The sequence below is a fragment of the Lottia gigantea genome, assembly GCF_000327385.1.
Source record: "Lottia gigantea unplaced genomic scaffold LOTGIsca_85, whole genome shotgun sequence".
NCBI lineage: Eukaryota > Metazoa > Mollusca > Gastropoda > Lottiidae > Lottia > Lottia gigantea.
In genome coordinates this window covers 30,324-45,269 of record NW_008710807.1, presented here as the reverse complement: position 1 = coordinate 45,269, position 14,946 = coordinate 30,324, and the positions used below count along the sequence as shown (strand labels likewise).

Genomic DNA, 14,946 nt, shown 5'->3' with positions numbered 1-14,946 from the left:
ACCAAATCTGATGTTGACAACCTCCGGGATTTCCTCAATTATGAAAAAGTGTAAGCTTCCGATTTTGTCATCTTGGTCTCGGATTATATACCACTTGGCGTTGTGACTGGCAGAATCTGAAAGCATACGGATACGTAACGTCTGTTAGCAAATGAATAATCTGGACAATTGCTTCATTTTATCGATCTAGACGTACTGACTATTGACAATAATCTTGGACTGTAATCACTAGTGCACAATCCAATCAAATGGCTACATTCCTTGTTTATTAATACCAAGGTTTAAGACGTTATTCGTAATAGTTTGACATTGTGAAGATGATTGACAAGGTCTTGTACTTTCTTTCTTTTTTCATATGATCTTCTTTCTTTCTATTTTTCTCGTTTCTAATTCACATGACCGACTGCATGGTTCTTCTCTTGTTTCGTTTCATATCATAAAGAGAATTGTGGCTTGGTTTGAACTGGAACAGCGCAGTTGGTAACTATGAATGGTCGACAGGAGAACAAATTCCGGTTGCCAATTGGTGTGATGAGCCGGACTATAGATCCAGCAATCAAGCGTGCGTCACGTGGGATAAAAAGTGCATGAAATCCATCACATGTTCCAGTACCCGACAATACTTCTGCTTCAACACGAATAATGGTAATATGAATGAATGAAGGGAGGAAGAAGTGGAATGAAGGGAAAAGAAGGAAGGATGGAAGGGAGAAAGGGTTGAGTGAGAGACGGAGGCAAGGGGCAAGGACAGCAGAATGAATGATTGAACGAACGAACGAGCGAACGAGGAAAGAGATCGAACGAAAAACGCACGAGCGAACGAGGACAGGGAATGATTGAACGAATGCACGGGCGAATGAGGAATGATAACTGCTGAATAAATAATCATTTTATTTTCCAGCATTATGAATACAAGTACTGTATACAGCTGGGATGACGTAACACTTTTTGGAGGTCAGAAGGACGAGCAATGTGCAAAATTCTTCGAATATCAGCACAATACCATTCTGACGGTCTTCCCGACTTACATTCATATACATATTGAAGGTGGTTGTTTAGTAAAGGTGGTCGCATGAGCAGGATTCACTGTATTATATTTTATTATTTCCAGCTCCTGGTTACATCATAGTCTCTAACAGTGTGGATTATTTTACCGCCAAAAAGGCATGTGACGACAATGGCGGCCATTTACCAATGATTAGAACAATGAAAGAAAAAGAGGATTTGATCAATTTCGCAAATTTGCATGGTGTAAAGTAAGAGTTAAAAACTTTTATGACAGGATGTTAAAAGTACCGTCTGGTTCTGTCTAATAATTCGACATAAATTGGTCGGTTGAGGACATTCTCTTTACTTTCATTCGCCCAATGAGGCGGGGCAAATAGGGCATAAACAAATCATAGTATGCTGCATTATACAATAAGATGCAAATGATTTTGTTGTCCAATGATGTGCAACTGATTTTGTTGCCGTATGGCAACATGCTTACTCTTTTCGAAACACCTGATGGTACTTCTCTTGAGAGGAGTGCACCACTATACAACTTTTGCTCTCGATTTTGCCATACTTTGTACTAGATTTTGATTAATCATTAATAGAATTGTCTTGCTAGCACAGAGTTTTATTACTGTAGTATGTTTTTTAAAAGAATTGAAACTCTCATTAATTTGGATGGTTCTGTTTCAGTAGAGTATGGTTAGGAGGCGAGGAAGTGGCTGAAGATTATATCAAGTGGTTATCGGGAGAGGAATTTCCGGTTCACATCTGGCATGATAATAAAGAGTGGGAAGATTTTGAAAAATACCCCGAGGTTCATGTTCATGTTGAACGCGATTCACTCAAGTTTCACGCCGATCGGGATAGAACTGTGGAGTTTGTTTGTGAAACCGTGGAGGGTAAGTAATGCACAAGTAATCTTGTGTGAGAGTTCTCGCCAGCTTCATAAAAACAGGAATTGTGGCCTCATTCCATCTTCCATTGCTTTACAATACGTTAGACGAAACATCTGACATCAGCCTCTGATAGATATTTGACAGTTATCGACAAACTAGACCCTATTTTCCAATGATGCGTTTTTCGTGAAAAAATATGTCTACCTATGAACAAAGACTCACTTTAACCAAGTTTAAAAAGTTCAATTATTTGGACATTCTAAGAGGTAGTATACCTTAAAGGATCATTCTATCTTTGCAGCGCAAAGAGATGACGAGCCCATAATTTTTGTTTTCTTTTATTACAGAGCCGAGGAATGCTGGATATTTTGTTCATGTAGCTGATAACATGCAAACATGGGCGTTACCTCTGGCAGAGCTAACAGTCACCAAGAAGATGCGATGTGCAATGGAATGTTCTAAATCTCTCCGTTGTAGGAAATATACTATAAAGCTCTCTGTGTGTACATTGTACAAGGATGTACTGTTTCATTCGAGTGGTTCTGGAAATGGTGAATCACTTTGGATTAAAGTGTTTTAGGTCAAAGATTAACTTGGTTTGTCCATGAACTATATTTAAAGAGTGTCTTCACACCATAGCGACCACAAGTATGGTTGCGAATAACAAAGTGGCCATGAGTTGCATGAGAGTTGCATTCAAAATATATGACCGCTATTCTCATATCCATCTGGTCCACTTTAGTGCCACTGAACCATTGAGTCGTTGTGTGTGTTAATAAATATATATATCTAAAAAATAAATGAATATGTAGATTAATCAATTAAGAAATAAGTTATTTGCTCAGAAAGTCAGTCAGTCACTTGAACAATGATACATTTGTGAGGGTCTGAAAGGGCACGAGTTTAATCAAATTATCTCCCTTGGTAAAATGCTGCCACTGTGCTCTCCCCCTCCGCTTCCATTTGCTTAAACGAATTATCCCCATTTCGTAAGTTAAGAGCTATCAGCCGCTGTAAATCATAAAGGAATTGTAAAAAATTGGGAACATGATATGATGCGAATGAAGGAAAAAGAGAACATGTATCTCTAAAACAATTGAGAACATGATATTATGAAATTGTAAACAAATAAGAACATGATTGAATAAAGCTGTGAGCATTTGAGAACATGATATCTAGATGTTATGTTGAAGACGCTTGAAAACATGATGTAATGCGGATGAGGCAATCACGAACATGATTCGTGAAATTGTAACATGATATTATGTAGAGGTTGTGAACAATTGAGAACACGATAAGATAGATATTATGGACAATTGAGAACATAATAATATAAAGGGTTTTAGACGATTGAGAACACGATGTTATAGACATTATTATAGACAATTGAGAACATAATATTATAAAGAGTTTTAGACGATTGAGAACACGATGTTATAGACATTATTATAGACAATTGAGAACATAATATTATAAAAGTGTTTAGAACACGATGTTATAGATTGAGAACATGATATTTTGAAGGTGTTGCAGTCAATTGAGAATATGATATATTAATGTGGATGGAGGCAATCGAAAAACATGAAATAAAAAAATTGACAAATGAGAACATGATTCATGAAGATGTAGGCAATTGAAAACATAAAATATTAATGATGGGTTCCCTTATTTTAATTTATGAAAATGAAAATGCTTATACTTATATGAATAGAAAGTAGAGGTTTTCTAATGACTTGGAAAAATACCAGTTTGTCTCGCATGTCCACAATTGATTCTTAATTAGCTAAATTAGAAGAGAATTACCAACATAATTCCAATGAGTGACCGATCAAGACAGTTCAAAAAGTCTTTTTTGTTTTGTTTACCCAGACTGTACATACATGTACATTTATGATTGATTAAAACTATTAATTATTTACAATAAGAACATAATGATATGATTAAGAATACATGATAATTCATTAGAAACACCAATTAATCAAGTAGTTTGCTTAATTTAACACTAAAAAATAAAGAAACCCATCTTTAAAACTGTAAAACATTGAGAACATAATACGTAATTTTTTTATTATGAAGGAATTTGTTATTTAAGAGATGCTGCAGTATATATAAAATAAAATAACATATTATTTCAAAGATATAAAAGGAAACTGTCAACATGATTATATGTAGGTGAAGTAGACAATCGGAAATTATACTGGTATTGCATATTATTTCTTACAATATTGCCCAATAATTTGACTCAATATAAAGTTATTTTAAAATTGTAAGTGGTACAAATGAACTCTAAGAGTGTGGACACACGAACAGACTTGGTCACCGATTTTTGTCGCCGACTATAGTCTTGTTAAGAGTTTCACCGGCTGCGGGCACGGCACTCTGGAAGAATAAAAAATATCCAGTCGGTCGTTTTCCACTACGTACAGGAAAGGAAATGAAACTGATTGGATGACGGCGCTTTGTCTTGCAGTCGATAAAACAATCGGCGACAAATATCAAGCTGGTTTGATGTTATAAATCCTGTCGGCAAAGCGATAGTCTTGTCGTGGAAACGCACGAGAGATTTTACTAAAGATTCGAGTCGGCGACAAATATCGGCGACTAAGACTGTTGGTGTGCCCAGACCATAAGAAGAGTATTATTCATTTTGAATTGATCTTCTTTGAAACATTCTCTGCAAGTCTTTGAATAATATTAGTTTTTATGTTATTTATTCAGATAAATGATCGAAAACATGCATTAGCAGGAAGTTAAGCAAGTCTGTGTTTATAAAAGCCGACCGTGGGAGCTTTGCTCGCATTAAAATCCAAACTTGGACGACCGTTGTCATGAGCAATAAATGTACTTTGCAGACTGCCAGAGTTTGAAAGTGGTTTGCTAACAATTTCAGATTTAAACAGGCGGTCTTTTGATCAAGTTCAAATTTGGCAGTGAAAGTGGTTTGAAAGTGGTTTAGAAACAATTTTTCAGATTTGGACAAACGATCGCTGAATAGCACCATAATTGACGTGCTTATCGTGACTCGCTACGGGAATTTATAGTTCTTGCTCAGAAAAGCGATAGCAAGGATAAACTGTTTGATCCAAGATACATGGTCATCGAAAAGTTTTCACATGGTAATTGGTCACAGGTAACGCGGTTACAGGTAAATTGGTCACAGGCGAATGGTAAATTTGTCACATAGTGAGTTGGTCACATGATAAATATGGTCAGAGACAAATTGGTCATGTGATTACATGGTCACAAGCAAATTTACAAATTGGTCATATAGTAAGTTGGTCACAGGCAAATCGGCCACACTGTTAAAATGGTCACATAGTAAGTTGGTCACACACAAATTGGTCACATAGTAAGTTGGCATTTATCTTGTGACCATATCACCGTGACCAATCTCACTGGTAACCATATTACTGCGACCAATTTTCTGTTAAACCATTTGACTGTGGATCTATTTCTATAGAGATAAATAAGAAATTTGTTCATCAGTGTATATTGATGATATAAGTTTCGCTTCTTTGTTAACAAACACAGAAAGAGGAAACTCGACAGCAGATATTAACTGTAGCTCACAGACAGATTCTAACATGAAGTTTGAGATTGTGATATTTATGGTTGTATTTCCTGGATATCTTCAAGCGGGTAAATATAGAATAGAGATAGAATAGAATAGAATAGAAATAGAATAGAATAGAATGGAATAGAAATAGAAATAGAAATAGAAATAGAAATAGAATAGAATAGAATAGAATAGAATAGAATAGAATGGAATAGAATGGAATAGAAATAGAATAGAATAGAATAAAATAGAATAGAATAGAAATAGAAATAGAAATAGAAATAGAATAGAATAGAATAGAATAGAATAGAATAGAATAGAAATAGAAATAGAATAGAATGGAATGGAATGGAATGGAATGGAATGGAATGGAATGGAATAGAATAGAATAGAATAGAGAACAATTGCTGTCAGTTATAAGAACACAAGTTTATTAAGATCACCCTATGATATTCTGCGACAGGATTTGTCACCATGGCAGCTCTTTCATTTACTCCTATTTGGTTTTTGTAAAATTAAATGGTATTATTAACTTCACCTAGCATCAGATGAACTTATAAACCGATGTAAATGTATTTTCAGAAAGTAATTTTGTGTATAGAAGCAACTATAAGAGATTTAATGAAGCTGTAGAAGATTGTAATAATCGAGGTTTAGAATTATTAACATTGTCAACATATCGTCAGTATCTAGATGCTCAGGAGAATTTCGATACCAGTTCAGTAACTTCACAGTGAGTTTTGGTTTGCTAAATGTTTTAAAGGTCAGATGGATGTTGTCTAGACATACTGTATGTTCATCTAAGGAAGCCATCATTTGAATGGGGAGCCTTGGTGGCTCAGTAAGTTAGACTCGCACTCGAAACCTGGGGGGTGAAGAGACCGATCTATACAAAGATCAAGATGTTCGTCATTAATATCAAAAGTGTTTGCTCAATAAGTCCCAAATGGTTTTTTTTCCATATAATTGAACAGTGAAATTAATGAAGATTCGTGGTTGGCATTAGAATGGAATTCAACTATCGGCAACTATCAGTGGTTAAATGGACGAGTTCTAACAGAGTTGAGATGGGGAACAGGAGAACCGAGTAACTATACTGTAGCTGATTGTGGTGTGATGAATGTATCTTCTAGACTCTGGTATACTCTACCCTGTACAGACAGTAGATATTATCTATGTGTTGGATCAGATAGAAGTAAGTAGTTCTTTCATTTATTTTTAATTCTATCATCTACATGTCCATAATAACAAAATATGATGCTCGTTGAACCCTGAAAAGATTTACGCTAGAACGCGATTGTTAGAAGAGAGTTGTCAGATCATGGATGGCGGGGTGACACCCTTAATGACTCCATAATGAACATTTTTCTTCAAATCATGTCCAGGCAAAATATGAGTCGTGGAATCAAGTTGCAACAATTCATATTTAACAATCAAATCACTGTGGCAAGGTGATTGTTTAATATCCCTAAAACTTTATGGTCGGAGTATTTCATTGGTTGAATATTTCCAATGCCTACAGTGTGTGTGGCATGATATTTTCTAGCCAGTTCATGGCAAATCTCATAGTAAATGCGTTTTTCGTAGGTACTACCAGTGTTGATTTCTACACAGCAGTTCTCAATTGTCAATCTGAAGGCAGACGACTTCCGGTAGCCATTACTAATCTCGATACAAACTGGTTGAATGATAACACTGAATCTATGTGAGTATTATCATACTTGACAATACAGAATATAAATCGTTAAATATTGCTGGAATATGATATGAACGTTTCTGACCATTTCTTGCTTTTAACAAGTTTCTTCAACACATTTGTAAATCATACGAAACTATGTATCACACATCATACAAGTGTTATTTCCACGTAAGAATCATACGTAGTTTCGTATTTAAGTACGGGTTTCCCCTTTCGTATGACAACGCATGTTTTGATTGGTTAATATCCCCCGCCTCATTATAATGGCTAAAGAAATTATGGCACATTCTATTTTACATGATACGATGGCGTCGTAAAGACAACGTTGTACATTTGATATCGATATGGCTATTTTTTATGGCAATTTAGTTCTTTTTTTACAGGACGCATGATATCTGGCTTGGTTTGATAGAATATGATGATTACTATAGATGGGTAACAGGAGAACACCTTACACCACCTTACCACTGGAAAGACAGTTACCGATATATTAGAGTCCACTACCATTATAGTGGAAGTGATAGTAGATATTTTCACTGTTATGATACACAAACAAGACAATATGTCTGTCAACCCAAACCTACAGACCCTGCAGGTAGGCCAAGTTTTGGTTTCAATTTTTCAAAAAAAAACCCATTTTTTCTCGAAACGTCAGGCAGTTTGTGTTAAAAATTGTGGTCACGTTGACTACATGTATTTGTGGCTACTGACAATGACAATGCCATTGAGATTTTGACGAGGAATTTAAAACAGCTTGTATTTCTTAGTCGTTCATTCTATAAATCTGTAATTAGGTGCAAATGTGGAAGTTCATAGTCCCTACCCTCCCATGGAAGAATTTAATACAGCTGGTATTTCAAAGTCCTTTATCCTAAAAACTGTATTTGTTGAGGTTATGCCTTATATTCAGAAATGCAATCTTCAATTTCCAGTTAAAGGGAAATAACTCCATTTTACATTTCAGTTGTGGTCCGTAGTTCAGATAAGTTTGTGTTCGTGTCCAACAATGCTATGGTATTGGGTTTCATCAGAAAAACTACAACCATCAACTCTTTAAGAAGATTTCAGTGTGCTCTAGAGTGTTTACAAGATACTGGTTGTATACAGTATACTATTCAAGGTTATCTGTGTAGAACATTTGGTGAAAGTCTGGTCATCACCGACTATAGTCGAGGACACATGTTGTGGCAAAAAAAAGTTATATCTTAATTTATCAGACCGAATCAAAGCCTTTAAAAGCCTCTTAACTGGCTACAAAATAAATTTTTGATTTTATTTAAAGTTGCTGTTAATTATAGTCGTCTTAATATTTCTTTACCAGCTGATAGGGCTCCCATTACTGCCTGTGTCATTAAGTGCACAAATCCGTGACAATCTTCATTGTATTCAGATAGTGAATTTACTAAACGCATATCCGTTCAATACTACCATCTTCATGATTTCGGGATATTAAAATTTACTAACCGCATGTCTGCTCAAGGTTACATCTCAGAAACTGCAGGTAACAAAAGAGTTATATATGTATCATATCAATGTAGTCTGTAGTCCAACAGCAGTATCCAAGGGAAGCAGCATTCTGACAGGAGGACTCTGGTATATCTTAACGTGATATGTAGTCCAACTACAACATCCAAATGGAGGTGACTAGCAAATCAGACGGATGTTCATGCTTTTTATTTCGTGTCTGAAAACTATAAAAAAAAAGCCGCAGTCAGTACTTTCGAGATGTCATTTTACCTGAAAAGAAGGAAAAACAAACAGTTTCAGTAAATTTTCAGCTGTGGTCCATAGTCCAGACAACTTTTTATTGAAAGGGATATAACTTCACTTTATACTTCCATTTTTCACTTCAGCTGTGGTCCGTAGTCCAGATAAGTTTGTTTTGTTTTGAAAGGGATATAACTCCACTTTATACTTCCATTTTTCACTTCAGCTGTGGTCCGTAGTCCAGATAAGTTTGTTTTGTTTTGAAAGGGATATAACTCCACTTTATACTTCCATTTTTCACTTCGGCTGTGGTCCGTAGTCCAGATAAGTTTGTTTTGTTTTGAAAGGGATATAACTCCACTTTATACTTCCATTTTTCATTTCAGCTGTGGTCCGTAGTCTCGATAAGTTAATGCTAGTGTCCAACAATGCGATAGTATTAGATTCCCCACGAAGAGCCACGTCCATCAACCCTTTAAGAAGATTTCAGTGTGCTCTAGAGTGTTTACAAGATACTGGTTGTATACAGTATACTATTCAAGGTTATCTGTGTAGGAAATTTGGTGAAAGTCTGGTCATCACCGACTATAGTCGAGGACAAATGTTATGGCAGAGAAAAGTTATATCGTAATTTGAAACATATTTTCTATCTATCTATCTATCTATCTATCTATCTATCTATCTATCTATCTATCTATCTATCTATCTATCTATCTATCTATCTATCTATCCATCTATCCATCCATCCATCCATCCATCCATCCATCCAACTGCCTATCTATCCGACTAACTGTCTATCTAACTATCTATCCGACTAACTATCTATCTAACTATCTATCCGACTAACTACCTATTCTTCGATATATTTTTTTCATTTTATGAATACGTTTACACAAACATGGTTAATTGAAATGCTTGTAATAAATGGCTTAACAAACAACATGGTGTTTTTTACGCCCAGAGGCCGAATTTTCGAAAGGATATTTGAGAGTGATATGGTTAAATGTGTGTCCTTTCAGATAACAACAACCAATAAATAGCCCTTGGTTAGTTTTGTATTATGTATTGGTAAAGATATACGAATCAGCTTATCTCAATACGCTGGTGACATATTTACAGCGGAGGCGACTTGAATAATAAGGAAGGATGACTTATTCAATACCCATTTACAACTGGGTCGACTGGATTAACGAGGAAAGGTGACTTATTCAATACCGGTGCCCATTTACAGTTGGGCCTACAGGAATAATGAGGAAAGATGACTTATTCCATACCCCATTAGTGGACTGGAATAATGATGACAAAGATCTTCGACTAAATATAAATATACCAAATTTAGCAAAAATGACTTATTCCAGGTCACAAATATTTCAAAAGCCGATCGAATTGATAACGCTAGCAACGAATACCCCACAACTAAATAAAATATGTAGCTTTGTTACTTGTGACCTATCTGCAGTGAATCTAACACAGTACTGATGGGGCAGGATACACGCGCTGGCACCTCACCGAATCACATCGTCACGTGATATGCTCATGGCAGTACTACTGTACTACTGTATAACCAATGTAGAAGTTGGCCTAATAACATTATAAACTGGGTAGCCTACAGTACATGTATAATATAACTATTCCACAGTTGAATGCCTGCCTGGTTAGCACAGAAGCATGTATTATAGTCGATGTTTATAAGTAAAAGTGTAGTATAGTTTTGAGTGATTCAATAGACTTCTGTCAACGTTTGTATGCATGCTTATCAATTATAACTGCATGGGTACCATTTCGATTTCCTACTCGACGTTTGTGTGTGGTTCCTGTAAAGTTACAGGGAAAACTTGAGCAATTATGAAATGATTTAGGAGAGGTCTTCCAACGTTTGTTTATCAATTATTGGTTTTAATCATTCTGTTTTCTTATCCGACGTTTGTGTGTGGTTCCTGTTACTTTCCAAAAACGACTAAAAGAAAAATTTTGAATGCTTATAAGTACCCCGAGCTTTAAAGTGAATGTTGTCTTAGAGTTGCATGAATAAATATTAGTATACCACCAAAACACAGAACAAACAGTAGGCGATATTTGAAATTCTTAAATTGTATTGGGCTTAGTGCAAATTAGAAGTTGGCCATGATCAAAGCACTTCGTTTAAAGCTGGATTTACCTGGTCACAGTTAAGGATATTCCAAAATACAGCATCATTTTGGGTAAGAGTATTTGAAGAAAAAGTTATGAAGACCTTTCGCGGAGTTCTATATATAGTAACAGCTGTCTTCATTATTGGTGTTGTTTACTATCTTGGTCTTGACGGCACTACAATAATATCGGTAAGAAGATTTGCTTTGATTACCAATGTGTGGGTGCATATTAAATGAGCCTATTCACTCTCAAGTTTTGCTTAATTTGTGGGTGCATTAGTGGCGTTTCTAGAGGGGATTAAAAAAAGGGGGGGGGGGGGGGCAGTGTAATGCTTGACCGGATTTGCATTCCCACCATCTATCTCCAAATACCTCGTGCTGTTTGAGTCGTTAACGATTCTGTGGACCCCATTCGGCCCCTCTATCTAATGGTTCTTAGAAACGCCACCGTGTGTATACTAAATGCCCTTTTCATTGTGTACTGAGATTTGTATACAAAGGCATTTTTGTAAGGCATCAACATCATAAAAGTACTAATCGAGGCATATGAGACTACTAGAGCAAGAGCTAATCAATTGATAGTTCGATCCAATAGTAAGAAATTTTTTAGTGAAATGTTCGTTTCTTTCAGTCTCCAAGATCACGATATAAAGAAATCTCCAACTGGATTCTACAGAGAGAAGGTGCACCTGGAAACAGTACTATTTCATACATAAAAACAAATGGTATTGAAACGTACTTGTTGTCAGCCGTCGTCAGACCTAGGACAGATCAAACTTTTCAAATTATACTCAATTCTTTAGACTTTACTAAAGGAAGAGGTGACTTTTTATGTTGTTTGATTTCTGAAACATCTTTGATTACTATACCAGCGAATTTTCAATTTATATATCGCCATTTGAAATTCATGCCCGCTATCACTCAGACGTTTTACCCTGCCCCTTATGACGCCACTCAATATTCCTGTGACGTCTCTAAAACTGATTTAGGAAACCCAGTGACGAAGGCTACCCTGGCATTAAGAAGTAGCTGCAGCAATGAGAATAAAGATTATCTCTCGGTTGTGTACCCAAAACGTGTTTCTAATGGTTTAGCCATATGTGCTAAGGTTATCTGTGGAGAAGAAATTGGACCAGCTCGACTTACTGAGTGGTTTGAAATTCAAAAACTATTAGGAGTGGATAAGATAGTGTTATATGACTATAAATGTCCGCTGTCAATTCAAACTATATTCCAGTATTATGTAGCAGAAGGAATTTTAGATGTGGTACCGTTTTCATTGCCAGGTCAGCTTGATTTTAAACATACAATTTCGTTTCTGATGACGCTATTTTTAACCAATCAAAGCTCCCGTTTCTCAATTACATTGACAAATTGTGGGATCGCAAAGCCCAAAGTGGTGCAATTTGTTATTGTAATCAAGAAATGTTTGCTAGATGACACCTTTGATTGGTTAAAAATAGCGTCATTAGAAACGTGACAAACGGAAGTTTTTTGAGATTATGATGGAGACTAAAATATTAGAAATGTTTTAATGAGACTTAATAATTTTTTCGGCATTCAAGGTTTATATCTGAATGAAATTAAGAATTGATAATAACAAAATAAAGTGCACTGGAAAAATCTCTGACCAAAGATTTTAAGTAATTATTTAAAAAGGCAATTTAAACTATTTTTGAATAGTTACACTTGTTTTGTTGTATAGTTATATATCAATTAAGTCCATTGATGAATATAACATACTCTTATTGGCAAAGTTTTATAACTTAAATTTATCTGTTCATTCTAAGTGGTGACTTTCCTTAACAATCATTTCCTTGTTTTATAGGTAATCCAGAACGTGGATACACAGCAAACAATCGAGTGTATCCCCAGTTTTATCATGATGAAGAGATCACTGTAATGGACTGTCACGAGAGACTATCGGGGTACCAATATATTCTAGTTTCCAATATAGAAGATATTCTACTTCCTCGACAGCATTTAACTGTTAAAGATCTTCTTAAGGTGAGTGTGCGCAATAATAACAAGTTTAAAGGGACAGATTCGCCATTTTAGAATTTGGGTTTTGAAGATATGTAAATAGTCTCCAGAACTACTAGAAATGTACGATAATCGCATAATTCCTTCAAAAATATCCCAAACTAGTTATTTCACTAACTCAAGAAATGACAAGTCTAACAACTTCTCTATATAACTTTCGTCTGATTTCGCCAGCCAATCACATTTCTTCCTTCTCCAACGTTGGGATTTTGTGACGCGAACAAAAAATATATCCTGAGGAGCATTAGTCTTGTTTATCAAGTTCACTGATGTAAAAATACAAAAATTAAAATAACTGATTTTTCTTTCAGAATTTATCTGAATCGCACCCACAGGCTGGTGGGTTCTATTTCCAAGTCCAATATCATGTAGAAGAATGGGGAAATGATCTTGAAGTTCCTGACAGTTATTTTCAGCAATATCTGAAATCAACGAAACCAACATCACAATTTTTGAAATATATTTATATACCTAGTAGATCTCAGTCACCACCTGATGACAGATTCAAAAATATTTCACCTTTCCATGAGTAAGTCTTCTATGATATCATAACTATTTTCTGTTTTCATTACGCTGGTACCTTCATCATCTGATAAACAAGAATAGTTATTGACAGAGTCGTGGGTGGCCAAGATATCTCAGTTCTGAACAGGGTAAAGTATCAAAGAGATTTCGTTTCAAAGAAGGCAAGATATCGCGATTTTCGAGTAAAAACATGATTTTTAAAGCAGTTTCTGGGAACAGTTTAATACCCAAACTGCCACTTCCGATCTTAATTTTAAACCAACTTGTTTTGAAGTTTTGAGAGCGACCTTGACAGTGGAAACTGGATTTGGGAATTTTCATTTCATCAATTTACCCAAGTAAAGTAGTTGTAGTGGTAACACATCGCATAATGGATCAAAAACTTTGCTACAGGAAGTAGTGGAAACGAAATCCCTCTTGGGGGTTTTCAATTTTTTCTGTACTCGGAATAAATTTCATAGAGATCACAAATTATATACATTTTATTTATCTTATAGGCAGTATGTAGAACCATCACTAGCTACCATACATCACTATGGAAAGTGCCCAGAAGGTTTGAAAGATTGTTTTCCAGAAACAATGGCGGACAAAACAGTGACTAAATATCAAAAAATGTTGTTAAACAATACTCGGACAGTTTTATAAAAGCTTGATATCCGACCTTAAAGTGCCGTGAAAGGAGGTATTCGTCTATTTCTATTGCTGCTTTTTGAATTTAGAAACACCTGTAATTAATACCACCCTCCATTGAAGTTTGTGCGAAAATAAACAATTTTATTTAACAGTTCAAATGTTATTAATATCATAACCTTGAACGAATATCCGGTTAGTAAATTTGAATATCCCGATATCATGAAGATGGTAATATAGAACGGATATCCGAAAAGTAATTTTGAACATCCGGGTATCATTAACATGATCTTGAACGGATATCCGATTAGTTAAATTTTTTAATCCCTAAAAAATCGAGATGTAACCTTGAGCGGACATCCGGTTAGTAAATTTGAATATCCCGATATCATGAAGATGGTAACATTGAACGGATATGCGGTCAGTAAATTCACTATCTGAATACAATGAAGATTGTCACGGATTTGTGCACTTAATGACACAGGCAGTAATGGGAGCCCTATCAGCTGGTAAAGAAATATTAAGACGACTATAATTAACAGCAACTTTAAATAAAATCAAAAATTTATTTTGTATCCAGTTCAAAGGCTTTTAAAGGGTTTGATTCGGTCTGATAAATTAAGATATAACTTTTTTTTGCCACAACATGTGTCCTCGACTATGTCGGTGATGACCAGACTTTCACCAAATGTTCTACACAGATAACCTTGAATAGTATACTGTATACAACCAGTATCTTGTAGACACTTTAGAGCACACTGA

At 35.4% G+C, this 14,946-nt stretch overlaps 3 protein-coding genes across 3 annotated transcripts; all 3 read left to right on the top strand.

The window, feature by feature from the left end:
* Positions 1-905: 905 nt before the first annotated feature.
* LOTGIDRAFT_169344 (hypothetical protein) lies at positions 906-2,472 on the top strand (the record flags this gene model as incomplete). Its single annotated transcript, XM_009067680.1, has 4 exons — positions 906-954; positions 1,112-1,256; positions 1,687-1,895; positions 2,240-2,472. 4 exons carry the CDS (start codon positions 906-908, stop codon positions 2,470-2,472), a joined length of 636 nt encoding a protein of 211 aa, XP_009065928.1.
* A 3,004-nt stretch (positions 2,473-5,476) lies between these two features.
* LOTGIDRAFT_169343 (hypothetical protein) lies at positions 5,477-8,356 on the top strand (the record flags this gene model as incomplete). Its single annotated transcript, XM_009067679.1, has 7 exons — positions 5,477-5,531; positions 6,031-6,181; positions 6,212-6,289; positions 6,423-6,643; positions 7,036-7,153; positions 7,531-7,742; positions 8,112-8,356. The coding sequence occupies 7 exons, from the start codon at positions 5,477-5,479 to the stop codon at positions 8,354-8,356; spliced, it is 1,080 nt and encodes a 359-aa protein (XP_009065927.1).
* Positions 8,357-11,079: 2,723 nt separating this feature from the next.
* On the top strand, positions 11,080-14,199 carry LOTGIDRAFT_169342 (hypothetical protein; the record flags this gene model as incomplete). Its single annotated transcript, XM_009067678.1, has 5 exons — positions 11,080-11,175; positions 11,618-12,272; positions 12,815-12,993; positions 13,341-13,558; positions 14,052-14,199. The coding sequence occupies 5 exons, from the start codon at positions 11,080-11,082 to the stop codon at positions 14,197-14,199; spliced, it is 1,296 nt and encodes a 431-aa protein (XP_009065926.1).
* Positions 14,200-14,946: the final 747 nt, after the last annotated feature.